Genomic DNA, 26898 nt, shown 5'->3' with positions numbered 1-26898 from the left:
GTTCGGTTGCCTGGGTTACCAGAACGCTTTTAGAAACTTTGGTCAAGACGGACAAACTTTGGCTAAAATAATTCGCTCTAAAATATAAATATTAAAACTATAGCAAAACTGTTGTAGGGTTTAATTAGAGAGAACCGGTAGGGTGTAAATAGTGAATTTAGTTTGAATATGCCCCCCAAACGGATTGCAAGTGTTACTCCATCTGGGGTTACTCCAGCTAGGGCAGCTTCTGGTAAACATTGGGACTCATCTCTTTCTGCTGCTGTATTTGAAGAGGTAAAATATCCATTAGGCAGGTGAATAAATGAAGGGAAACTATTAGCTGTCTGATTGCAGTTGGCATTAAACCTAATGCAGAGTTTGCAAGCATTTCAAAATGTGGGTCTGTTTTAACTAGAAGTCATGTATTTCTCATTTGAATCATTTTGTGTTTTCAGAATGACTGGAGGGTGAGTGTGTCTTTGGTGCAGACAGAGAAAGCAGAGGACGAACAGCTCAGTAGTGCCCTCATACAGGCAGTTCAGAAGCCCTTGCGCAAGCTATTCAGTGTGCTTTCCTGGCAGAACACTCTGGAAAAGGTCTGATAATACACATACATAATAAAACGACATCATAAACTATTAGTCTGTACAATATTGGTTAATGGAAAGTGTAATATTAAATTGTTTCATTAACATTAATAAAATAATAACTATGACCAATTTTTCATTGCTGTAAATGAACCAATATTCTGTGTCACAGATAAATGAACTAGGAAACCCAAAGTCAAGAAAGACTAAAGATGTTCCCATGTTTTATGAGGTGGGCGTTGTTATTCGTAGCCACAAAAAATCTGTGGTTTGTTTATCTAGTCTTGGAACTAAATTTAAAGATAGAATCATAAGCAGAAGTATAATCACACCCTTAAATGTAATGATTCAAAAACTGTTATGTTTTTGTGTCTTACACATGAAGGTTATGTTTTTCATCTATACAAATGATATTATATTTGTGCTGATGTAGGTGACTGAAGTTGCAAAGTCACAGATGGATGCTGGAGAGAACATTACTGTGGACCTGATGGCAAAATTGATCAAATTCCATCTTTTGATACTCAAAAACAATGACATTCAAAGGAGAGCTGCTGAACGGAAGGTAAGAGAGTTTTAATTGATATATTTTAATTATAGAAATATATCATAATTATATAATTGCATAATTATAATTATATATTATGCTCTTAACTCGTGTTGGGGTCATATGTAATTCTGATTAAATAAATACATTCGTACATAACTAAGTAATAGTTACTAAGTACTAAGTAATTAGTTACTGTAATTTAATTACTTTTCCCTTAAAAAAAGTAAAGTAAGGGATTACTCTTATTTTTTCTGTAATTTAATTACAGTTACTTTTGATGTAATTAAACTAAATACTTTGTGTAATATGTGTGTGTAATAGTGGAATTGACATCAAAATTCATAGTCTAACTTTAAAATCTGTGCTTTAATGTATAATTCTCACATTTGTAATACTTTGGTCAGTTAATAAGAGTACTTTATGTAGTTTAATATTATTTATTTTAATGAATTAAAAGAGCCCTTTCATGCCTATCCTTGTATCACTTAACTAATCAAGGTTGTTTTAGGATATATAAAGTAATTAGTAATAAGTAACTAAATACTTTTTGGAGAGAGTAATTTGTACAGTAATCTAATTACACTATTGAATATGTAATTAGTAACTAGTAATTAATTACTTTTTGAGAGTAACTTACCCAACACTGACTACATGTCTGTGAGGAGTAGTAACACAGAGTATGTATCTCTAAGGCTCTAGAGGACAATGCACATGTAAAAGGAGAAGCAAATTATGCCAGCAAGGATCAGGGAGGTAAAGGGGCAGTGAAGGGGAAAAATGACCTTTCAGTTTCAACCAAGAACACCAAACTCAAACGGAGAGGGGAGGAGGAAAACAATATTGAATACATAGGTGAGGCCTATTTAAAGTTTCCATAGATTGTACATAAAAATGAATCTGTGAAAGTTATTTCAAATGAAAATAAATGACCCCTGACCTCTGTGCAGATGATGAGCCAGATGACGGGCCGCAGCACTACATCCTAATGATGGGATTCCACCAGCCCCATCTGATATCTGCATTGAACTCTTTGGGTATCCATGTGTCCAATGTTATTAAACTGGGCTTAGAGAGAGACGATCAATCAGAGGCTTTCGAAGAAACAACAGCAGAGGAGAATTACTGCTCACCTGAAGATCACGGTAAATTGCAAGTTTTTAACTGCCCTTATACCTTTAAAAGGAGATCATGTGGAATATGCCATGTGTGGTTTTACAAGATTATGTATTATTAGATTAGATTATTTTGTAAGCATACGTTTTATCCTGTGTCCAGAAGTTGATTTCTTGAAGCAGAAGAGGCAGCAAGAGTTAGATGGGTTCTGGAAGCAGTTGGATCGTGTCTTGAACAGTGGGAGCGAAGGATCGAGACTTTTCGATGTGGCCATATTGAAGTACAGTGTGAAGAGGCATCTGCTGCCAGAGGACACAGGCAATGCTGAAGCCATGGTGAATAAAAAATAAATGCATTTCATTGTACCACATTACTGATTTTGTACCTTCCAATGTTGCCATCTAGGATATAGTATTGATACATTTTATCATCTGTGTTCCTGTTTGGTAGATTCCCAGGAACACAAACAAATAAAATGTTTAGCTTGAATGCACTGCAAGTCACTTTGGGTAGTGTCTGTCAAATGCATAAATGCATCTAATGATGTCTTTTAGATGGCTTTTGGTGAAGCTATGTTTGAAGGTGTAGCATGTCTGGTGTATGACAGTCTTGACTGGAGAAGACAGCACAGTCATTATCTCAACTCCATGAAACTGATCCAGGTCCCAGTGGCCTCCGGACCCAGTCAGCATTCACGACCACAGAGCTCATTTGAGGTACATTACAATAGCGGTGAAGACTGAAAGCCCAACACTTAACAGATTTAACACTGAATCTGTTTATTCGTGCTTTAGGTTATACAAACTCCAAGGAGGAAAGCAGCAACAGAGGAAAACCCTGGTATAATAGATGTTAAACTCGATTTTGTATTTCCATATACATTTACATTTGAGCAAGTTTTTGTGTGCAATTCATATTATGTGATTAAGCATACGAGCACAAAATCTACCACTTGTTTGCCTGTTGTTTTCTGTAACATGTCGTCTAAAACCGTCCGAACTGAATCTTTGTGTTTGTTCAGCAGAGCCAGAGTCTCCTGTTCTGAGCACAGAGGTTGACATGAGATATTACTGTGACCTACTGGACAGAATTCCTCCTGAAATCACATCTGTTCCACTCATCCTGCATTGCATGCTTGAGCAGGTGAATGAACCCATGCATAATGTGCAATGGATGCATAACCATGCATAATGTTTCTCTTTAATTGACATTTATTAAGGTTGGTTTAAAGCTGCTTACAATTCTTAGAGCATTATAAAACAGTTGATATGTTTTTTAATGTTGGAGCATTGTTTGCGAGTTTTATTATTCTTTGAAAATTAGTAAAGAATAGCTAAATTTATCCTGTGTGTTTTGCAGCTGGTGGCATCAGAACAGAAAGTGATGTCAGGATCAGTTGATTCAAAGCAAAACTCGGATGAAACAGATAAAGATCTAATCAATTACATGGTCTCATCTGTTATGTCTCTGCCAATGCAAGAAGAAGACAGGAAGGTAAAGTTTCTTTCTCAGACCAATTTTAGAGGAAACAATTACTAGACATACATCAGGTGTAGTTTCAATAAGCTGTGTGTGTGACAGAAACTGATGGAGGACTTTGGAATCCAAGGCACACCAACAACTATAGATCAGAAACCACTGCTAATAAATCACCATGATGAGAGGTCAAGGAGACTCCACCAATTTTCTGTGAGCATGTGAATATATACCTATGTTTATTGATCAAGCTCTAACCCAATGGGTTTAGGACATTAGCAGCAAACACAAACTGGGACGAAAAATTTGTATAATCTTAGGATAATAGTGAATTTTCTATATCATTAAAAGTTCACATCTAAAGGGTAAGCATATCCATATAAATGCCATTGAAACATTTTAGCTCTGTGAAAGACCAACCATCATCTGTCCAGGAACTGTCCTTCCTATAGCCTGAGATGCTGGTATGGCCGAGCGATGACAAATGTAATCCACGATTCTTAAATTGCAGGCCCTGGATGGGTTTGATCCTATCAAAATCGTAGCAGGCATCATGAAACAAAGCCTGGTGTGGACCAGCCTTGTATCTAGATTTCCTGAGAGTTCATCTGATAGACTGAGCAGATCTCAAGAGCTGCGGCACTTCTGCACTGATGGTGAGGAGAAGGTCAATTGGTTCCTGGGGAAACCAGTTCTTCTTAATGTGTGTTAACATGGTTTGTGTGCATCCCCAGAGTCTATGAGCTGGTCTGATCTACAGCGGCTTCTCCAGCTGTTTGTGTTCGAAAGCATGCGCTTGACTACTGTGGATGAGAGTGGCTGTATTAAAGGACCAGACCCTCCCAGCCCCACACCATGGGACAACCCTGTTGAATATTCCAAACACCTGTACTGGAACAACGGGTGCACACCAGGTGTGACCAGAGCGCCCACATGATAAAAGAGCCATTACATATAGACCTTACAGAAAAATATTAGCCTATGCTTTCCAAACAAATATTTTTATTGTTAAAGGACCAGCACAAATTTCTGCTGGGACTGAGCAGCAAAAGGTATGATTCAATTTTGCTTATGTTGACACAAATAAGCTACAATTTATTATGTGATATATACGGTCCTCACACTTTTGTCTTATTTAACATCCTGGCAGGGTAATAAAGTGACCATAACAGACCTCCAAAAGACGTTGATTCGACAATTAGGACATTGGAACTTTGCGGAGAACCACAGTGCTTGTGTTTTTCCTCAGGTACACAACTTCAAACGAATCTTATCTTGTGTTGTTTTTGCATTTCAAATATGCTGTCACAAACTCCTCACATATTTAGGTCATTCAGTCTGCATCTGAAACATACAGATGTGTGGATAAATTTCACTCCTGCAGAGACAATGCTATATATGTCATCTGCCATCATCCCATGAGCCCTCACAGGAGTTGCAAAGAATTCCGGAATACATCCCTTCACACAGATGTGGGGTTCAGGTATCCCACAGTTCAATCTTACAACTCCTTTTATGATTATTTTAACACAAGACAGATATATTTTATTAACCTAATTTAATAGGATCATTACTTACCTTAATGTCCTATAAAATGACAGGTAATAAAAAATTTAAATTAGGATTTTCGCTTAATGTAATATTGGAAAATTATTACACCCTGTCAGAGTAAAAGTTTGACCAACTTAATATTCATAACACATTAACATTAATTCTTGTAGGTACTATTTGGAATACGTGGCTGACTCCATCAGTGAATTGACCAGACAAGAAGAGGAAAAATGGCACCTTGAACAGGAGAGGAAAGAAAAAGAGAGAACTCTCATAAAAACTCCTTCAGAGAGCGACTTGAAAAGAGGCAACCATTTATTTCTGATGTTTAATACATCAGTCCCTTTAAGCATAAGCATGTAGAAAGACATTTCGAATGATACATTAGAAGAGATCTCAGTCACTTTGGATGAGATAATATGTGTTGAAATATTCACATGAATACTTTCTCTTCTTTAGACTCACCCGTGAAAGCCCCGATCATAGACACAGAAATATATATAAGAAAGGATTCTCTAAAAGTGAGTTTAAACACATTTGATGAAATATTAGCAGACAGATAAATATCTTGTGCTGTCCAGGTGTCTAAAATGCATGTCTAAGCTTACAATATGATATTTAAATTACTTGACAGTTATGTTGAAAAACCCATTACACATTCATAACCATGAACATATGTTCTACACTCTAAAAAATTTTTGTAAAAATAGGGCACAATATACTGTATTAATATGTAGGAATTTTCCGGATTCATTTTTTACAGTTGTTTTACCTGTATTTTACATTTTGCACTGCATTAAATTACATTTTAGCATTAACAGAAATGTCCGTAAAATAAAGAAAAATGTACTGGTAATTTTCTGCCAGTACTTTTTTGTAGTTCCTTTTTTACAGGAACAGTTTGACATACTTTTTCTGTTTGTAGTCCCCTTAAGTTGCTCTTTACAGGGTACTTTTTCTCACGTATTTGTTGTAGGCATGGAAAATGGAGCAGGATAGATTAAATGAGGAGGAGGAATCAAAAAAGACAAGTAAGGAGAAAGGAGGGAAGGCCACACCAAAAGTAAAAGAGGAAACGAAGACCCCTGTTACCTCAAGAAAGAGCAGAGAGGTTGTGTCCGAAACACCCAGTTCAGCTACAGTGACTGGAGACAAGACCAGAGATGTTCCAGAGTCACCTCAAGATCCACCAGACACAAGAAAAGCAAATGTCTGAAACTGGTGTTACATGATATCATATGTCAAGATCTAAATGCTGAATTTGTAATCATATTTGTATGTTTTGTGCAGGCATTCACAGGCTACAGTTTAAATGGGAAACTTGTGCAGGTCTGCGAGGAAGTTCAGTCTTTCTATCCATCTGATGGGGGACAAATAGATGTGGAGAGTTTTCATTTCACACAAGGTTTGAAAACAAAATAAGCTCGGTTTTATTGAACTTAATGATAGATATGTACATGCACACATACACACATTTACACTATTAAATACGTTTGTTTGTATCCTTAGGGTTGAAACAACTGAAAATCTGTGTAAAGAAGGATGGCCATCACTTCTACACACACATTTCAGAGAGGAAGAAAGAACAGGATGAACTGAAGGACATTGATTTGATTAAACAAGGTATGATTCAGACACAAGACAAGTGTAATATTAATAGACAGGTGATAAAAGCATTTGTTTTGCAATAACATAAATAAAATAATCAGACACCCACGGACATCTGCCAGGTAGTGCATTTTAGACATGCTTCTATTCCACAAAAGATTACTACGTTACTGTAACTACAGATATTGTTTCACCCAATCCAGCTCCTCTTGGAGGCAAAGCAGATTGTGAGACAGAGAAACGTGGATCTTTCTATGCTGTACTGGCAAATGGCATTCAGCTCTCCTGCAGTCATACCAGCCCAAACAAGACAAAAGCTGAAATCCATGATCCCATAGTGCCCAGCTCCTGTACTGACCAACAGCAGGTGACGACAAAAGAACATTAATGACAAATGCTGGTTAGTTAGGTGCATTGCAGTTTGATGTTTATACATTATGTATTATTGCCGTCTTAGGCTCCTGAGACACAGCATGAGCACATGGACAGTTCTTCTGCAGCATTCCTAAAACTTCACGTTTCTGTTCCCAATGGACTCATCCTGTACTTTGATTTTGAGGATTTAGCAGGTGAGGTATTGGGTGGCACTGATTCACGCAGCAAAAAGGTTCCTGGTTCGAGTACGTCCTCTCTTCATGGAATAGTTATTCTTTGCCTTTTAGCTGTAAGATCTGTGTTTTGCAGGTGGTCATTCTAGCAGTTGTTCTTTGCTGATAAAACAGAGATACTATAACGCCGGGTCTCGATCAGACATCAGCATGCACACCGAGGTCTCCAGGGTCATTACCTGCAGAGGAACAACCATAAAACATATGAAAGATGGATCTACTGAGGTATTCTTATATTGACCTGATTATTATCATTCAGTGTATTCATTTGAACCTTTTTACAACACATAAACATACTTTATATGTCAGAGAATATAGTGTAACGAATTTGTGGATTTGTTTTCAAGGTCCTGTTTGCAGATGGTACTGTAAGTAGAAGTCCAGACTCTGAACCAGTGTGTGTGTTAGTTCCACGGACACCTGCGGAGGACCAGGAGTCTATCAAAGAACTAGCAGTGGACACCAAAGGCGTTAAAAACAAGAAGGGTAACAAAATTCACAATTGCAGATAACAGCAATATTTACTGTATGTTTTAACATCATTCATATACCGGAGATAAATAATACCTAAAGAGAGTTTTTTGTGTCTGTATACTGTACCCGTTCATCTCAATGATCTGGTTTAAAACAATATATAATTCAATTTAACGTATCTTTTAAATTACACTGGAGTACTTACAACAAACGACTACTTTTGGAAGACCTGAGCTGTGGAGGCAAAGGAGGGGAAATCAGTACATAACCAAACAAACAAAGTATTTGTCCATGATTTTCAGGCAAGGCTAATTCTGCGGTGAATGCAGGAGATGACATGACTCAACCGAAATCGGTAGAAAAAGAAAAGCCATACAGTTTTGAGGTTACTGGAGGCTCCTGGACCACCACAACCCCTTCTGGCCTCAGGGTCGCCTCTGTGGCAGGAAAGGAAATCGAAGCACAGCCGATATTGACCTATCATGCCACAGACCCCTTAAATGGAACAGTAAGCCAAGTCCAGCCTTTTTAGTTATCATTTGAACGGCTTACAATAGAGAGAATGGTTTAAAAGTATTGAGTTCAACACCTTTTGTCAAAATAAAACACGAGTTTTAAGGCTGTGGTTGTAATGCGAATATGAAATGTGTAGGTCGTAGTCACACGGGAGGACAAAGTTCTGTCTGTGCTGAGGAAAGACGGAACCGTGATAGTGGATCATGCAGATGGGACACGTATTACCACCTTCAACCAGCAGAGGGAGCTGCAACAACGTCTGATCACAGGTGAGCAAGGAGGAAGCTAAATATTTCACTTTCATTATGCACTGTTGAAACATTATATCAACATATTCGAAACAAAGTACACTATTGTACACATGCTATATAAAATCTGATTCCAGGAGAGAAGCTGGTTCGAGTGGAGAAAACAGAGTTTGCCACAGTGATAATGGACTGTGAAGGAAAAGGTTGTGAAGTTCTCTTGGGGGATGGCACCTCCATCAGCACAACTGCTGATGGATCATACAAGGTCAGAGGATGGATGGATGGACGGACAGATACATGAGAGCTATAGGAATAAACCTGATCCATAAAGCCTCTCGGTTTCTTTCTAATGTAGGTTTATCCCTGTGGTGGTGGTGTCCTTCACATCGATAAAGATGGTGGGGCGGTGTACACATCTCATCAGTCTGGAACGGACACTGACCAATTTGGACAATATGTGATGAACCACAGAGCTGATGTCCTCTGTCATATGATAGACCCCGATGGGAACCGGTTTCAAGTGGGCACTGAAATTCAAGCATGATATTGTTTATAGTAAACACACTGAGACTGTGAATCAATTGAGGCAATTTTTTTAAATTTAAACAAGCATTTAAATGCTGTTTGCAGGTTAACGCAGCCGGTCAGATTGCTGTTACTAGTAGATCAGAACAACCAACAAATGAAGAGACCGAAACAGAACTTCAACAGAATGCTGAATTTAAAACACACCCACCCAGGTCAGTCTCTCAACAGAAACTCAAGGTTACTTAAAGACAGTTATATTGTTGTCTTAGAGATTATAATAAGCAATAGTTCACCCAAAAATGAAAATTCTTTCCTTGTTTACTCACCCTCGTGTCGTTCCAAACCTGTATGACTGACTTACCTCTGCAGAACACAAAAACGGTCTTTTGAAGAACGCTGTTAACGTAAAACCATTGGCACACATTGACGTCCATTGTATGGACACAAAACCATTCTCAAAATATCTTCTTTTGCACTCCACATAAAAAAGATAGCAATGCAGGTGTTGAATGACATGAGAGTTAATAAATGATGACAGAATTTTTTGGGGCTTTTACTGGAAAGTCATTTTGGGAGTAGAAACACAGTTCTCATAGCCAACATTGGACAAATACTCATTTTTCACACCATTAAAAAAAACCAACAGTAACTTTGGCTTTTCATAAGAGAAATGACTTCATTAGTTTGAATAAAACAAGTGTGTTCTGTGCCTGAGGTTGTTTGTGGTACATGAAGATGGATCAGCCTCAGAGCTGCTGAGAGCTCAGGATGTAGATGATGTTTTGCAGAAGGCTTACAGTGACTCGACCATCGCTGTTCTCACCGACCCACTACCAGAATTTCAAGGTCAGGACACAATTTCCACTCATCAAACCTAACTTCAAATGATCATTTGCACACAAATTTAAAAAACAGGTAGTGACATATCTGTAGTGTTTAAATGTACCTGATGGCGTCTTTTCTGATTTCTTTCTTTCCAGAATCATGTTGCATCACTCTTCTGAGACCTTGTCCTGAAGATTCTCATTGGCTCTTATCCAAGCATGAAGATGACATCCTTCCCACCAATCTCAAATCGAGGAAATGGGATTCATTCCCTTCATCTGAGGTAACAGAAAATCTATAAAACTGAACATTAGATTTTGGAACGTGCTGTTTGTATTGTATGCAGTTTATAGGTGACTTACCTAAGGCTGTGATGAGTGTTGATTATTGTCCACCTTTGGCGTTCAGAAGACAACTCCAGGCCTCCCCTTTGGCACCACACTTGGCCGCGGGCTCGAGATTAAGAATAAACCCAAGTGTACGTCAATTCAAGCCCAACCGGTTTTGGAGTGCCCTGATGTGCTGCTGGTCCGTCAGGTGATCCAGCATCCTCCCGTTACTGAACCTCTGCGCAGGAAACTGATGGAGAACATCAAGGTGCTTCTACTTCCGGCCACAGATCTACTTAATACGATTGCAAAACCTGTTATAAATCCAATAATTTAACTATTATAGTCTATTGAATCCAACAGGTCTATTTGGAGCATCTGCTGGAGAGAGAGAATCAGCTAGAGAAGATACAGCCGAAGGACCCAAGATGTGCACAGATGCTTGTAATGGTTTAAAAACCAACATCATTTATTATTATTCATTTTCAAAGAAATAATTAATAATTTAGAGGTCAAATATATTGTTTGTGCTAAACTATTGTTCATTTAAACCCTGCATTTGTTATAGTCCCTGCCTGAGGCTGAAGATCCACAAGTTGCCATGGAACCTCTGTCAGGTGAGGTCTCCATTTCATGCAAATATTATGAAACATGTAAACAAAGGCTAGAAAAAGTATCCTTATGATGACCTAGTGTTGTTGGTGTACTGTGACAGTCCATACGGTAGCTTGAAAGCTAAACTGTCATGCACAGTCAAGACCTCGTATTCAGGGTAATTTGTGTTTTTTCTTTTCATTTCTTAGGTGATGTAGCGTCTCTTTATACTGAAACAGTGAGCGCAGGCCAACAGTCCAACAACCTACAGGAGAAAACCAATGAGAAACACACTGTGAGGTACTGCTCATTGTTTATTTTACCAATAAGGCATCTGTCTGACTCTGTAAACAGTTCGACTTTGGCTCTGCTCACAATAAAAAATAGCCGGTTCGGTAACTGTGAAAAAACACAGTTAAAATGTTATGGAAAATGTGATGGTTTGCAATGATGAATAGATTTTGTAACATCTACTCTCCTTTCTGCTTCTAGTGTCGATAAGCAGAAGCAAGATTCTTTGTGGGAAAACAGGATTAATAGACACAGGTAAATAGTTAGTCCGGTTTAAAGGTTTGTTTTTCAAACGTTTAATGAGGTGCATACATAGACGGTTTTGTTTATCACAATTAGACAAGAACTTCAGGAGGAAAGACGACACAGAATCGCCCTCAGACATGAGATTGTTACTCCATACTTTTACCCTGAGCTGCAGGAGATGAACTCATTCTTCACACATGAGGCTAGTACAACCAAACATCCAAACATTTACCAGAACTCACCAGAAAACTTTCCATTGAAATGGCGTCATTTCCTGCTTCATTTTCTAGTGAAAACATTCAGACTGAAATCTGTTACATTTAGCCACTATAGAGCAGAAATGTATTCAGCTGTAACAATGTCTGTTTCCTTTTAGGATCTAGACTTGAATTCCCTCTCCAAACATCTTCCACCATTTCCACCAAAAAGAAATTCCAGAGCACCTGGTATCTCCATGGACTCTTCGTCCGTTCACTTTCAAAGGAGCTTCAAAAAATAAAATATTAAATATAGTAATATTTGTCATATTTTTAGTAACCACAAAACACTTAATTTAAAGTAAAAAGAACTTTATTACATTCTGGAATTCATGTATTTAATTCTCATTGTACAACAAAAACTCTTTCATGTGCTTGCTTTATTTTCTGCATCCATAATATATCTTAAATTATATTCCTTAAAATCTATAATATGATTTGATTACTTAAAACAACAGAGAAAATAACCACAGAGGGATCATGGCAAACAGTGAGGACTCTCAAGGGATTTTCTTTTTAAAAACAATGTTTAAAAAAAAAATAGGATTTTAATTCTCCAAGACAAAGGATGACACTAAACGTGTGAAAAAATATATTACAGAAAAACACTAAAACAACAAAAAAGATCACAAAAAAAAAACACTGGAAGATTTAATTTAATCATCCCTACAGTTATCTATAAGCCTTAAAAAAAAAAAAAANAAAAAAAAAAAAAAATATATATATATATATATATAATTTGTTCCTATTTCTTTAAACGAGTCAAACTCTAAAATTCTCCAAACAGGGGTAAAAGTCTTTGATACTTCTGCAATAACATTCACAAGAAAAGTTACCGTACACAGTGATCAAGGTTTAAAGTCTTCTATTTGGTGCAAGGTGTCCTTGCTAGGCTAACTGAAGAAGACTGCAGGACAGAGAACCCAGCTATCTCCCTGAGTGACTGAGTGTAGACATAAACGCACGCTTTTAAAACTGCGCTCAAGGACGGGGCGATCACTCGAGACAGTTTGCAGGGCTGCGAATTACACTCCACAAAATGTTTTGACAAAGTATTTTCTCTTTGTTACAATCTTTCGCTTTCTCACACGTCCACTTTAGTCAGTTAATACTAGACAAGGGTAAAAAATAAAGTGTAGACAGAACTTCAGCAACGGGGGTGTTAAATGATCTAGGCTGGAGTGCTTGTGAAATCCGAGGAGATGAATCCTTGGTTTGTAAAGGCCCTCAAATACTAAAAATAGAACGACTGACCATGCACAGGCATACATTATGATACTGTAATAAGCACCCAGATAAGTGTATTACACAAACCTTTAAAAAACGTACAAGAAAATATACATTTTGGACAGCAGCACTGTTCCAGCAGTGCTAAAACTTAACATCAGACAAGCGCGTTAAATGTAACTGTCAGGAAACTGAAGGTTGATATTTACAAACCATTCAAAACAACATTTTTTCAAAGCCTGTAATCTGGCAGCTACTGAAGTTTGTGTAATGTCTCGATCTGGCCACTAGGGGGTCTTCGTTTAAAAAAACTCCCTGGGGCTTTCCACAGTTTTCCTGTTACTGGGCCACTCCTAAATCACAGACCTCCAGCCTGCACGATTTTGACTTCCTGATTTAGAATAGATGTTGCTATCACGTGGCTGAAAGACATGAAATATTTTCGATCTGAAAGTTTTAAAACAAACTAACTCTAATATTCCCTAACTCAGGGGGGTAGCTGATGGCTCTGTCAATCTATAATACATGTGAACACAACAGAGTGAAAGGATCGTGGGAAAAGAACACATAGCAACACAACAAATCCTCACATCAGACTCGATACATGAGGTATAGCCTGTGAGTCCACTTAACATGCAGCTGAAGAGAAACAGAGGACTGAATGTTGACATCTGGGCCTCATTTCCGTGGTGTCCGACAACTGAAGTTGTCTCTCCGTTGCCTCTAAAAACACACAGTTCCTCCCATCCGTTTCCTGCGCTGATCTTTGCAGTCTCTTGAGGCCATGCTCCCAAAGAGCACTGTTTAAGTGGTTTGCTGCACTCTTATTGAGGGGGTCTTAAGTCAGAAACATTTCCTCATAGTGCCATTGTCTTTCAGCCATCTAATGTGGGGCGACAGCAAAGTCCCGCTCAAAAACATGGTCTCCACGACAGCCTTTCTTATAGTTCCCCCAGTTTTTGTGGTGCATCAAGAAGTGCTGTTTATCTGCATCTACATCTAAAGCTTGTCAGGCAAAATCCACATCCAGTTCAGTCATCCCAGAACTCCAAAAGTCTCCAAAGAGGCTTGAGAGCATTCATTCGAAGGTGCAACTTTCTATTTAGTCCTCTTGTCTATCTCTCTCTACATATATATCTCGCTCTGTATATAAATATATTTTCAAACATCTAATATTCTACATCCATGTGGTTTCTGTTCAAATCAATCGAACATATCAAATAGTATATAACATATTTGTCCATCTAATATCTTTAGCAAGTGGCATTTGCGTGGGAAAGGGAGGCAGGGATGAGGTTTCCGTTAGTTTAATTGTATCTTTTCGATTTTTATGCACAATTAAAGAGCTCGAAACATGCGTGTGCATGCACGTTTGTACAACGTATGCTCTGTATGTTAGTGTCCGTTAAAGTGTGACTGCTCACTTGGCATTTATGATCTCAGGAGCACTTGCATTTGGTCCCTTTGAACAGTTTTGCCGTGAATTCAAAACCATCACGTTTTTTTTCAACCTCGAGAGCTTGTTTACATATGGGCAGGGAAAAATAAATAGTACATTCTGTCCTAACCCTGAGGCTGTGCCACATGTCAGGATGGGTTACATTCATGTAAATGCTCTTGCTAAAAGTTGAGGAATTGATGAAGGGAAATATCCCTCGATCCACCTTTTAAGCACTTCATTTTTGGGGAGATGCAAGTAGGTAGCATGAGTAAAATGAACCTTGTGTTAAATAGGCGTCATTTAAACACCACACTGTGAGAAATCTGGGTCCTGTTTAAATAATGCGGTGGATCGCCCTGTTCAGAGGGAGGTTACAGATGGAGGAAGTGTAAATGCGCAGGATTGTCAGTGTGTCAAACACATTTCCATCTACCTCCTATTCCCATCCTCTGTCTTTCCTAAACACTCTCTACCTCTCTCTCATCAGCACCAGTATGGCACTTCAATGAATGTTAGCCCTCAGTGGAGTCTGGAAAGGTGATCTCGCTGCAGAAAACCTCCCTGTAGAGAGCAGGAAAACTGTAGGCTGTTTCTGGATGAAGGAGACGGAAAAACTCCAGCTTATCAATGTGAAGGTTGCAAATCGACTTCATCATGGGCAATCTGGACACCATCTATTAAGCCAACAGAAAAGACAGATTACTTTTTTCCATCACATGTACCAGATTTAAATGCACTACATTATTTTTGGGGGATTCAAATGTTACCTTCGCCAGATTCTCCTCCGGGGCACCGCTTTTATGAAGACAGTGTTGCAACGCAAGATACAACTTCTCCTGATGTTTCTGTACCTTCTGGCTATCTGTCAGCCAAGGTCGGTCTGTGAAATACAAAATGAGGTGGTTTCCACATCAATCAGCTCTTTCTGTTCTGTTCTGTCATTGGTCATTGAATAGGTTGCATCGAATGTCCTGCTATCTATGCACTGCCAAGGGCTTAAGAGAAGGTTATTTTTAATTATGTTAAACTACCTGGAGACAGAAGTACAGTGGCAGAAAACAGTGCCATCTCCTCTTCAGACAGCTGCAGCCGACTTAGAGTTTTAGCCATTTCAAACACAGCATTTACCAGATCATCACAACCTACAGATGGGAGAAACACCCAGTAAATACATAGCAAAAAAAATGACAAAATGACATCGTCATGTGCCTTACAAAGAAGTCAACTAAATGGAGATTTATATTAGGTGTTTGAAATGCTGATTGTCTAAATGACTTAAAAGGTCTCTGAAGAAGACTCACCGAGCGATTTAAAGAGCTGAGGGCTTGCGTGCTTTCCATCAAACATCAGCGTGTTATTGATGGGGTTGTAGGCCCGACACATTCGGATCAACAGCACGTCCAAGCAGCCTGAAGGATCAGCATCATAGAGAAGAAGGACAGCAGGGAAAAGCAGGAGAAACAAGAACGATGCACACACACAGGAAATCCCCACAAATTGCAAAATGTTTTCAAATGAAGGATTTAATAACACAGCCATCGTGATATGGAAACATTCAACGATGGTTGTTTTAGAGAGGGGAAAAATACAAAAAGGTTTTTTGTTTTCATATAAATAACAAATTGAGTAAAAGGCACATCACACAATGCACAAAAGGAGGACACACAGGGAAAAGGAGTGAGGGAAAAAACAAGAAAAGAACCATTGTTAGACCCAACAAATGAAAGAATACAGTCCAATACATTCATTTATATAATAACTACTTATAAATAATTCTGGTGGAAAGAGTTTACTATAGATTTAAAACTAAACATAATTGGGCCCACACTGTGTGAGAATTTGCTGAAAGTATTGACGTTTGTGAATTACATTAATTTCACATTTGGTTGATCTGTTGCACGCAGTTGAGGCTGACCTGCTTTGAGAAGAATAATCTGGTCGTTTTGACAAAGGTCCATGAAGCCAGACATACGCTTGGCAAACTCCACCACGTACTGGATGGCGTTGGTGAGGTGCACGGCACACTGCTGCCACAGAATTTCAGTGGACTTGGATAAAAGAAACATCGGTTAGACATTTCCACCCATATTTTGATTGCAATAATGATCTAAAATGATACAAATTTGACTGACATACTTTTTAAGTACTTTTAATCGGGCTTTCAAGAAATTATAACCTGAACTTTTGTATTCTGCATGATTCATGAGAATGGAATGTTAGGGTGGGTAATTGCTGGATCACAATGTTCCCATCGTGAAGTCACACCTAGTCTTAAAGCAACAGAAAGTATGACGCATCACGCAGACCACCTCCTGCGGATACCTTGTTTTGGTAGGTGCGTATCTCCTCAGGTGTATAGAGGGTCCATGCACACCTCTTCAGTTCCTCGGGGCTGTACTGACTCGTCTCAATGTGCGATTTTACCACGTTCTGTGTGATGCGTTCTACAGAAAACAAACCGTTTTAAAATATAATCAACCACAATATGTACACCTAAAGTTTTCTGTAAACTCCCTTAAAACTGACCGATTTCCAGCATGGAACAGCCTTCGGGTGGATTAAGCAGTGAGCGCGTGAAGAGTCCAGACACGTACTCGTGTTTGATGTGTGGCGTGTCTGTAAACTCCTGTCTGTTCGGCTCCGGCGAACTCTGGGAGGATGAACTGCTTCCGCCGCTGCCCCCTAGCAGCTCCAGGCTGCAGCAGTCGCCGGCTCCCTCTGGCGTGAGCGGCAGATCGAACAGCAGGCCGTCCGGTAGCATGGTGATGTCATCCAGGTCGCTAAGGGTGGTGCTGGAGCCCCGGCTGTAAGCCCGTGTGTGGCTGCTGTCTCCGGTCTCCTCATCAGCATGGCTGGGTACGGTGCCACCTATGCTCCCTGCCCGCTCCTGGGACTGCTGGTGCTTTTGAACCTCAGCGTATAGGCTGTCGCGCTGCTTTTTGGACATGCGGCCAAACTTTACGGCTGCAGAGAAAAGGAAAATGTGATTGTTGATAAAGGCTGACACATTTATACACTTGGCAGTGCATTCAATGTATACATTTTATCAGTATGTGTGATCCATATACATTAGTAACAACTAGGAGCACATGAAACCTCTAAAAGAGGCAGGCTAACTTTATATCAGATGTAAGTGATAATTGAAACCGAAAACGTCATGTCTAGTTGCGTTTCTTTAGGCCTGCGCCAGATGGTTATGTCAAACTTGTATATTGACACACTGAAACTATATTAAATGGGCCCAAAAGAAACTCAAACATCCGTCAGAGGAAGTTTGCTCGGGTAAGAGTAAACTCACCATCGCGACTCATTCCCAGCGCCAGACATTTCTGCAGGCGGCAGTGCTGGCAGCGGTTGCGATTGGTTCGGTCAATAAGGCAGTTCCTCTGCCTGGAGCAGGAGTACATAGCATTGTTCTGCTGACTTCGACGGAAGAAGCCCTTAATGAATGAAAAAAAGCCAGACAAAACATAAAAATGGGTTCAAGAATAGTCTGCATTTCTATAGCTGAAGTTAAGTGTGTTCTTAAAATAATTACAGGTAAAATATTGTACCGGGATCTCACACCACAAATCTCAAGGATTATGGGATTTTGGTCCCCAGTTCAGCTGTGTGTTTTATAGTGCAATATTATTTTTTGTCATTAATTAACAAAATTGGCAAACTTTAGCAATTAATCGTGTCAAATACAGGTTGACGAATAATTTAACACAAAAAATTCTGTCTTCATTTTTTCCTCATGTTGTTTACAACCTGTATATGACTCCTTCATGAGTGGAATACAGAAGAAGATATTTTGAGAAATGTCTTGATGGTTTTGTGTGCATACAGTGAAAGTCAATAGGGAGCCAATGTATTTAGATTAAAATATTCTTCAAAATATCTTCTTTTGCGATCTGCATAAGATAGAAAGTAATACAGGTTTTGAACGACATGAGGGTGAATAAATGATGACAGTTTTAATTTTTGGGTAAAGTATAACGTTTGCTGTTTGAAACATACAAATGCATGAAAAAGTCACACCCCAAACGGACATTCCCAGCAATCTGTAAGGAGACTTCTTTGTAGATCTTTGTAGCGCAACATTAACTGCAAAATCACTTGCTCAGCTCTGGCACTCAACACTTTTCCGCGGTCAAAAACAAGCTGCTGAGACTTCTGAATAGTCAGACGTCCAATCAGATAAAGAGCTGCATTGTTTACTGAATCAAGCAAGAGTCTGAATACATCATTGGAGCGTAACTACAGCATGCTTGCATGCTACATTTGTCTTGTAAAATTGTTTATTTATACATTTATTATATCACTGTATCATGCAATAGTAACATTTTAAAGACAAAACAGACAAACACCTTTAAAGGGACAGTTCACACAAAAATAAAACTTCTGTCATCATTTAAGTTGTTCCAAATCTGTATACATTTCTTATAAGAACTGTACTTGGCCACCATTGCTTTATAAATTTCTTTGTTCAGTTGAACACAAAAGAAGATATTTTGAAGAATGCAGGAAAGCAAAGTTCTGGGGCACTTTTGACTATCATTGTCATTTTTCCTACTATGGTAGTCAATGGTGGCCAAGAACTGTTTGGTTACGAGCATTCTTCAAAATATCTTTCTCGGTGTTCATCAGAACAAATACATTTATGCAGATTTAGAACAACTTGAGGGTGAATAAATGATGACAGAATTTTCATTTTTGGGGGAACTGTCCCTTTAAGTGTGGTTGAACTAAAAGATTGTGCTCGCTTACCTTGCAACCCTCACAAGTGATCACTCCATAATGGATGCCCGATGACTTGTCCCCACAAATCTTGCAGGGGATTACCTCGATTTGAGCTAAGAGAGAAACAAAGAAATAAAACATTTGCTTGAATTTCACACACGTATCCAGGGAGCTCTCTTCTTTGACCTACTGACATGAATCGTTTAGCATAATTTAATAATACATGCTGGCGCAGAGCCTAAAGATCTTACTCGCACAGTTCAGTGGAAACTTTGCCAGTGTCATGTTCTTTCAAAGACACCAAAGCAAGAAGATAATGCACAACGAGCCGGGTCAAACTCTAGCACTCATATTTACAGATTCAAGAGATTTGAAGACTTTGACCTACTCGGGGTGACATAATAACACAAGACTCTGGCCTGCAGAATTACAAACAGCTTTTTAAACAAAGCTCGCTCTCTGCTCGGAAAACTTGCATTCGCGGAATTAAGTGGATTGTGATACTCTGTATTCGAATGATAAACAGCTGCAGGTTCATGAATAGTTTCTTTGTTGCGTCTGAACGGGAAATGAATAAAAACGCAAACAGTGCCACAAAACAAAATGGGAATGAGTACATACTGTACACCTTTCAGCAGTGCACACATAAGTCTATATCTCACAAACCAGCTGTTCTTTTCATTATGCTGTTTATCTTGATACAATTGGCCTTCCTGAATACAAGGTTAATAACATGAGATGCTGGTGGGCCCACAGTTATAAAATTTCATTCACACCACACCTATTGAAGACGAGTCTCTGAAACCTGATAAAAGCTATTTGCAAGAAACATCGTCTTTTTCGGTGATCTGGATGTAAGACAAATCCCCCCCAACCCATCATTATATGTTCGTGAGGTGACGCAATATCTTAGATAACAGCCAATGTATTGTGACAAAGAGAACCGGCTGTTCTTAGATAATGGCACAAAGAATCACACCTCTGCCCTAACACAAGCTGATGCATGCGTCACATGCAAGATCAGAGGCCGAGGGAAGAAACAACACATCTTCCCGATGTCTCCAGAAGCCTTTAGTCTAGCGATAAACACAAGCATATGCTCCCAGCTTGAATAAAAAAGAAATTCAAAGTTTTTCCATTATGCGAAATGTCCTACAAAATGAAAAGAGTGCGATGATTACATGGAATGTATTCTGTCTCTCTCTCTCTCTCTTGTTCCTTCTGCCCCATTCTGAGCCCCAGGCCCCCACCCTCCCTGTGTTATATAACTGCGATCTGGCTACATTCCACGAACACTCTCATTCAGGAGATCACCCTAGCAACGCAGTGACGAGCATTTCCCCATCCCAGCCCTCGTGCGCTCCCATTGGCTCGTGACGGCCCAGCTCGCATCTTAACTCGACGACTCGCATGCCACTCACCTGTGTAGCACAGTCAGGCTATGTGGCTAAGCTGCTCTATTGACACACTTTTCTATCGAGCCGAGGGAGGCTCTTGTGCGGTAACCTCACATAGGACGTAATCTGATTAAATAGTTTGTTTTTCTTTTTTCCTCCCTCTTGGCATGCTTAAGGTGGACGACTTATTTAGGTTCCAGGCCAATTCAAAGCTTCTGTGATTAAACAGACTTCTAATCTCATTCATATACATTATGTTATAGTAAAGGCTAACCATACGACCTGGGAAATATGTCAACTAGAACACACTGTAAACTACACTTGCCCTCAATCTGCCCCTCATGTGGCAGATTGTCAAGAATTTGAGCGCAGTCCCAGCTGCCTCTAAGCACTCACATAAAACTATTTTTAATCTATGGCTCCTGTGCATGGAGGTTCAATTCTAGCCGGCCTTGACTTGGTTATCCAGTTTTACAATGATGTGTGCCAGATATGTTTATTCATGCAAAGTCATAATACAAAACATTATGGGGCGGTTTCCCGGCCGCCAGGGATTAGTTTAAGCCAGGACTAGGCCTTAGTTAAATTAGGATATTTCAATTGTTTTTTAAAACATACTTTACAAAAAAATATTCCTGGAGACAAAACAATCGCACTGATATATTTTTTAAGATATGTAAGTACAAATTGTTTTCGATCAACAGGGTTTTTCCTGGCTCAAAATGAGGCGGAGGTGGTGCCATCCTGATCTTGTACACACACACGTAGGCCTACTGTGCCTTTAAGTGGCTTAACCAAAGTGACTTTGAGTTTGACATATTTAAAGTTCTAATAAAATTAGATAAAAATGACAATTATTAGGTTGTATAAAACATTACTTTTATTCAACCAAACAGAAATGTTTTTTTAATCAAATAAAGCTTTTTTATCATTTTCAACTAACTTTTCAGCCCACAATAGCCAACTGAATTAACCAGTCTGTCTAAATGAGCAAAGCTCATTCACATCTTGCATTCTCTGTGATTCACTTTAAATGATTCAAGGATCTCTTATATTCGCTAGTGACTGAAAAGTTCAATAGTTTAAATGAATCGGTTCAAATGAGTCATTCGTGTGCGAGTCGTTCTGAACGCAATGCGCGTTCATAGTGGCGAACTCGCTGCGTACAGTATACGCTGATTCAACTATCCAACTGCACAGCTAAATACATTACAATGATGTACGTCATGTTAATTTAAGAAATTTCAAGAAATTAAACGTACTTGGATGCTAAACAAACAGCCGTGAAACACAGGCAGGCTCTTGTTCTGGAACTCTTTTTAGGGCCTCAGTGTGCTGATAACGAAACAGCGCCTCCACTGTGGCGTAATGTCGCAACTGCAGTTACGAATGACAGCGTTAAATGCAAGCATTTCTTGTGAAGACTCACAACATAATTTTGGCGAGAGCCTGAGGCGGCACGAGATTTGATGGAGGCGGCCGCCTTCAATTTCTCTATGCAGGAAAACCCCTGAATTCAAGATTTAATTTAGTCTGGGACTAGTCTTAAGCCCTATCCAGGAAAGCACCCCATTATGCTGGAATTAAATTGGAATTACGCTACTTTAGTAATGAGACTATCCTATAAATCACAATTATACATAATTATACAAGTACGCTGACTACAAGGAAGTGTGATGCATGAGATAGGCAAAGAGTTACCACTTTATGAAAATGTTTTCTATAAAAAAAATCTATAAACGAAAAATGTATATTTACTTAAAAACACTGTGCTGCCACAGCTACTACCACAAGGTTGCCAAATACTGTCTGCCACCGTTGACCTTGCTTACACATTTTTTAAAAAATCATCAGCAATTTCCCTCAATCATCAGGTATAAAATGCAATTTCCGTCTAATACAGCCATTATTCAAAACAACCCCATCAAACATATATCAATTTCACCAGCTTTTGTTTGATTAAGCCACGGGCAAACGCAGTCAATCTGCCGAAAACTAATTAAGAGGAGATTGATTAGAGTGCTATGTTTATCAGGCAAGCCAGGGTTGGTAATCTAGCTTTCCTTATCTACTCTCTGGGCCACTCTATGCCAGTTAGTCAGTGTGTCAGTCCAACAAGCACCAGTCAGCAGTTTCACTGTGTAATGCTGAGAAAAACCCATCTTAAGGGTAAAGACTTTGGCCTCTTATCACACCTAATCAAACTTTGTCTGGCTATATCCAAAGGTCTTGTTTATCATGCATCGTATTGTATTTGCATAGGACATAGTCAGTCCAAACTGCATGAGATTTGCGTGAGCGGTTCGTATTAGGGCTAATAGCTCACAACTTCTCAGCATCCTACCAATATGTTTGCGTGTAGTGTATCCCTTACAGACAGGATCCCATTAGCGTCTGCTTATTCTCACATGAGTTTTTCAGCAGTTTTGTGGCCAGTAATTATTTTTTCTCCCCACTTAAGAATGTTCTACATACAATGAGTAAAGTGAGACGGAGCAATGACACTGAGAGGCACTCTTTAAATATGCACAGAGGGATTGAGTAATTCTTTGGTATAAGTAACAACACCAAGTTGAAAAACATGGTGAGCTGATAGGGAGTGTAAGGTGGCTCTTGATGGGCATTCATTATCTTGAAAAAACTCGATTGGGAACCATTAGGAGCCATCTCAAAAATACAAATAAGAGCCACCTTTTACGGTTTTCTGTGCCGAAGAGGTGCTGGATTTATTTGGATGTCAATTGATTTTACAGATAATACAAATACCAAGCAGATGGGAAAGTATTTGCTTATAATTGTTAACAAATGAATAGTTAGGAATAGGATCCATTACCACATAAGATCCATTAACCAGAAAGAAGTTAAAAAAAGAATCACAACAACAGCCCTAATGTGTGTAACATAGAAAATACTTATTTATGCTGTACCTTTTTATTACGCCTTAAGAAAACTAAAATCTACATCTCAAACCTCCACAATAGATTAAAAGGCTGGTCACATTCTCTCACAGCTTGGGTTTAAGTTTAAATGAATGGAAACTTCATGGGCAGGTGTCAAAGTGTCAGTGCATTAAGCTGCTCAGCATTCATTTATAGACGACTCTCTGCTTAAGTCTTCAAAGCCACGGTACCTGGTCAGTATACAAACAGACAGGCCTATATTTGTATTCTACAAACATGGTTTCTCATACCCAAAGGAAAGAAAAAAGACCCTACTGAAAATTTTTGTGTGTTAATGGGGCTCAATTTTAATATAATTTACTACGTCTATCTCAGAGTCCATTTATTACCTTTGGTCATTTAAAGAATTGTTCTCTAATGTGAAATGTCAAAAAGTTGCTATGGCAACGAAATATGTGCTCTTAGACCAATGGGCCTGATTTGGCATTCAGAGGAGTCTCGATGCAGGCTTCAAGAACTGAACCTATTACAGAATTGAGCACAATTCAGGAATTTCAGTGATAAAACTTGTAAAACACTTCGGCAACAATTTAGAAGAGAAAATAAAGCTCAACAACCATTTGCAGAAAATAACAGTAATTTGACAGTCAAAGCTTTTTATGATTAATAGATGGGGATATACAAGTCATAATAATATTTCATTTTGTGATTTTTTTTCTCACAGACTGGATTGAAACCCCTGTTGTTACACCTGCGCGCCAAAAGAGGCGCTGTTTCCCACATACAGAAATTCGGGGTCAACGTCGGCATTGACTTTGGTTGTACTGTTTTGGGCATGAGGAAATTCAACACAGAGAAAAGTAAAGTTACACATTATAAGATAATAAAGCGAAGGACGATACACATTCAATATAAGTTTAATATCTTTCGTTGTTGTCATGATGTGTAATCCTCAATGACAGAAATAGGTCAATGGAGCAAATAAACTCTCTGACATGACACAAGCGGCCATGCTGTTGAAAAACAACAACACACACACACATAGCAGAGGACATCTCCCCCACTCCTCCTGCGCCTCACAACCCGACACTCAAGAGAGCTGAACATTCAGACAGCCTCCCTTGAACCCCACCGATCAACTTAATAACAATAAATGCCACACACAGACACTTAAAATTCACCGGCGCTCAAGTTCAACATGGCGCTTTAAAGCTAACGTTAACCAAATAATAATAATAACACTTCGGAAACAACTTTGCACACTGCTTTAAAATAGTGTTGCTACAAAACACTCTTTTCTAAACTGTTCACAAAGCTTGTCAGACATATCAGACTATGACATACAGTATTTTCTTCAAGTTACGTTTTTCTTACATAATGCATTTCGCTTAGCGGCGGTTAAGAGTAATTACAGCGACACATTTCCTATTTACGCGCTCGTCGCTTCCCTTCCACGCTTGCAGGGGAAAACACAAACAAAACAAAAATATACAAAGTTTTATCATTTTAGTGTGCGGATTATGTTTCCTTGTTTGGCGATTGAGCCTCAAAGCAGGAATGAAATATAGCCTACGTCATGTTACAAACGAACAACAGTTTCAGATGATCTCAAAGTTATATTTATGCGCGCTCGCAACTGATTTACTTTGACGAAGACTTGTGCAACATAATATCCACTTTAAATTCAATCACGGGCACCGCTGTCAAAATGCTGTTGCAATAATTAGACAAGTTTGTTTACAATTGTTATGTTTTTTACTTACCTCTCATTTTGACGCTATATTATCTGAGAAAAAGAAAAAAAACTCCAGCACATTTGAACGCCTTGAATGAAAATCTAGGCGAACTTGAAAAACTCAAAAAAGGAGTGCTTGCAATAATAGAAAAGAACTAAACCTCATAAATTACTTCACATCCAGGTCGTCGTCTTAAAACAAGCAGCGATGTCCGGTTGTTTAGAGTAAATTCCGCTTCATTCTAGTCTTCATCCTTTTTGTCAGCATACAAGCGCGCAATGTAAGATATGCAAAAATATGATGCACTCCCCACTTTCTCTCTCTCCGTCCGCGTCTGTGCCTCTCTGTAGTCTCCTACTTTCGGCGCGTGGACACTCACATGATCCCGCTCCATTGGCCCGCCTCGTGCCCCCAGGCAGCGGCGCGTGCACGAGCACCCGGCTACGATCTTTAAGGAGGATCCGTGCGCCAGATATCTAGCGCGCGTGGGAAAGTGTGGTAGTGTGTCACCACAACAATATCATGGGGTTCTCTCGCAATCCCGCGGTTCCTGCGGCTGCAACTGTGTGCGATTGCACCACAGCGGCTCTTGAAAAAAAAATTCTTCCCTTCCTCATAGAAACAAATACAGAGCCCGTCTGGTCACCCCTCGGAGAAAAAAAAACAAGACCCGCAAATCCGTGGCCACAGTTTTGTAATTCGTTCCCTCAGTTTACAAAACCGTGCTCTCGGATTAATAAACTGTACCCACGAGTTTACAATCCGTGCTCTCGGTTTTGTAAACCGTCCCCTCAGTTTTTGAAATCTGTACCCACGAATTCATAATCTGTGCCCACGGTTTTGCAAACTGTAGCCTACTCGCGGAATTAGCCTCTGTCTGTCAACACAACAAGCTCCTTCCTACAGGAACATTAACCAATATTGTATACTGTTTTATATATAAATTGTCCTAATGTGTTTACACACGAGCGGGTGGCGCATATAAAGCATGCGTTCATTGCCGCGTTTCACTGGCATAAAGTTGGTTTGACATTAAACGTTCGTGAATTTAGGGACCATCTCTAAAGTACACATTAAAATACCCTTTTCCAACTTCAAAAGCATTTAAAGGGAATGATTTATAGCCACAAAACTAACTGTACAGTGTTCATGTGTGTGTCAGCTATTATGCACAACTTTTAGATTATTGAGTATTAAAATAAACCATCAAATCATACATATTCCTATACGTATTGCTATTGAGCTTTAAATAATGGTATATTTGTGTATGAGACCATTATACACATAGGAATGTTTGCATGTGATTTGACGGTTTATTTTAATACATATCAATAACCTAAAAGGTGTGCATTCTATCTCACACACACGAACACTTTACAGTTAGTCAGGGAAGTCATTCCCTTTAAATGCTATTGAGCTTTAAAATGTGTATATTTATGTATGAGCCCATACAGCAGTGAAACACATAGGAATATTTGCATTTGATTTAACTGTTTATTGTAATAAATATAAATAATCTAAAAGGTGTGCATTATATCTGACACACACATGAACACTGTACAGTTAGTCTTGTGGGTATAAGTCATTCCCTTTAAATGCCATTGAAGTTGGAAAAAGGTATTTTAATGTGTACTTTAGAGATGGTCCCTAAATTCACAAAAGTTTAATGTCAAACCAACTTTATGCCAG

At 39.0% G+C, this 26898-nt stretch overlaps 2 protein-coding genes across 3 annotated transcripts; one reads left to right on the top strand and one right to left on the bottom strand.

The window, feature by feature from the left end:
- Positions 1 to 57: 57 nt before the first annotated feature.
- spag17 (sperm associated antigen 17) lies at positions 58 to 11994 on the top strand. Its single transcript, XM_057356597.1, is given in 39 exon segments — positions 58 to 276; positions 438 to 578; positions 742 to 801; positions 1003 to 1134; positions 1812 to 1971; positions 2067 to 2261; positions 2395 to 2567; positions 2787 to 2948; positions 3027 to 3072; positions 3254 to 3375; positions 3592 to 3726; positions 3814 to 3921; positions 4220 to 4364; positions 4443 to 4622; positions 4723 to 4760; positions 4859 to 4957; positions 5037 to 5191; positions 5430 to 5566; positions 5719 to 5780; positions 6236 to 6469; positions 6550 to 6664; positions 6769 to 6882; positions 7071 to 7276; positions 7325 to 7436; positions 7552 to 7700; positions 7823 to 7961; positions 8252 to 8457; positions 8602 to 8734; positions 8851 to 8978; positions 9069 to 9233; positions 9344 to 9453; positions 9957 to 10087; positions 10222 to 10349; positions 10475 to 10663; positions 10759 to 10845; positions 10964 to 11012; positions 11199 to 11289; positions 11482 to 11535; positions 11620 to 11994. Coding segments are annotated over 39 exon segments (5181 nt in total). The 5' UTR covers positions 58 to 168; the 3' UTR covers positions 11903 to 11994.
- Positions 11995 to 12494: 500 nt separating this feature from the next.
- On the bottom strand, positions 12495 to 26035 carry rorca (RAR-related orphan receptor C a). Of its 2 annotated transcripts, XM_057356596.1 has the most exons (10): positions 25237 to 26035; positions 19204 to 19289; positions 17750 to 17891; positions 16978 to 17415; positions 16774 to 16895; positions 16367 to 16499; positions 15753 to 15860; positions 15483 to 15593; positions 15219 to 15331; positions 12495 to 15125 (listed from the first exon to the last, which is right to left on the bottom strand). In XM_057356596.1, the coding sequence occupies exons 1-10, from the start codon at positions 25241 to 25243 to the stop codon at positions 14964 to 14966; spliced, it is 1422 nt and encodes a 473-aa protein (XP_057212579.1). In that variant the 5' UTR covers positions 25244 to 26035; the 3' UTR covers positions 12495 to 14963. The 2 variants fall into 2 exon arrangements, with proteins under 2 accessions (XP_057212579.1, XP_057212578.1); XM_057356595.1 differs by lacking the exon at positions 25237 to 26035 and having other exon boundaries at positions 19204 to 25217.
- Between the last annotated feature and the right edge of the window lie 863 nt (positions 26036 to 26898).

The sequence above is a fragment of the Triplophysa rosa genome, linkage group LG17 (genome assembly GCF_024868665.1).
Source record: "Triplophysa rosa linkage group LG17, Trosa_1v2, whole genome shotgun sequence".
Taxonomy (NCBI): Eukaryota; Metazoa; Chordata; class Actinopteri; order Cypriniformes; family Nemacheilidae; genus Triplophysa; species Triplophysa rosa.
This window is presented reverse-complemented; position numbering and strand designations above follow the sequence as displayed.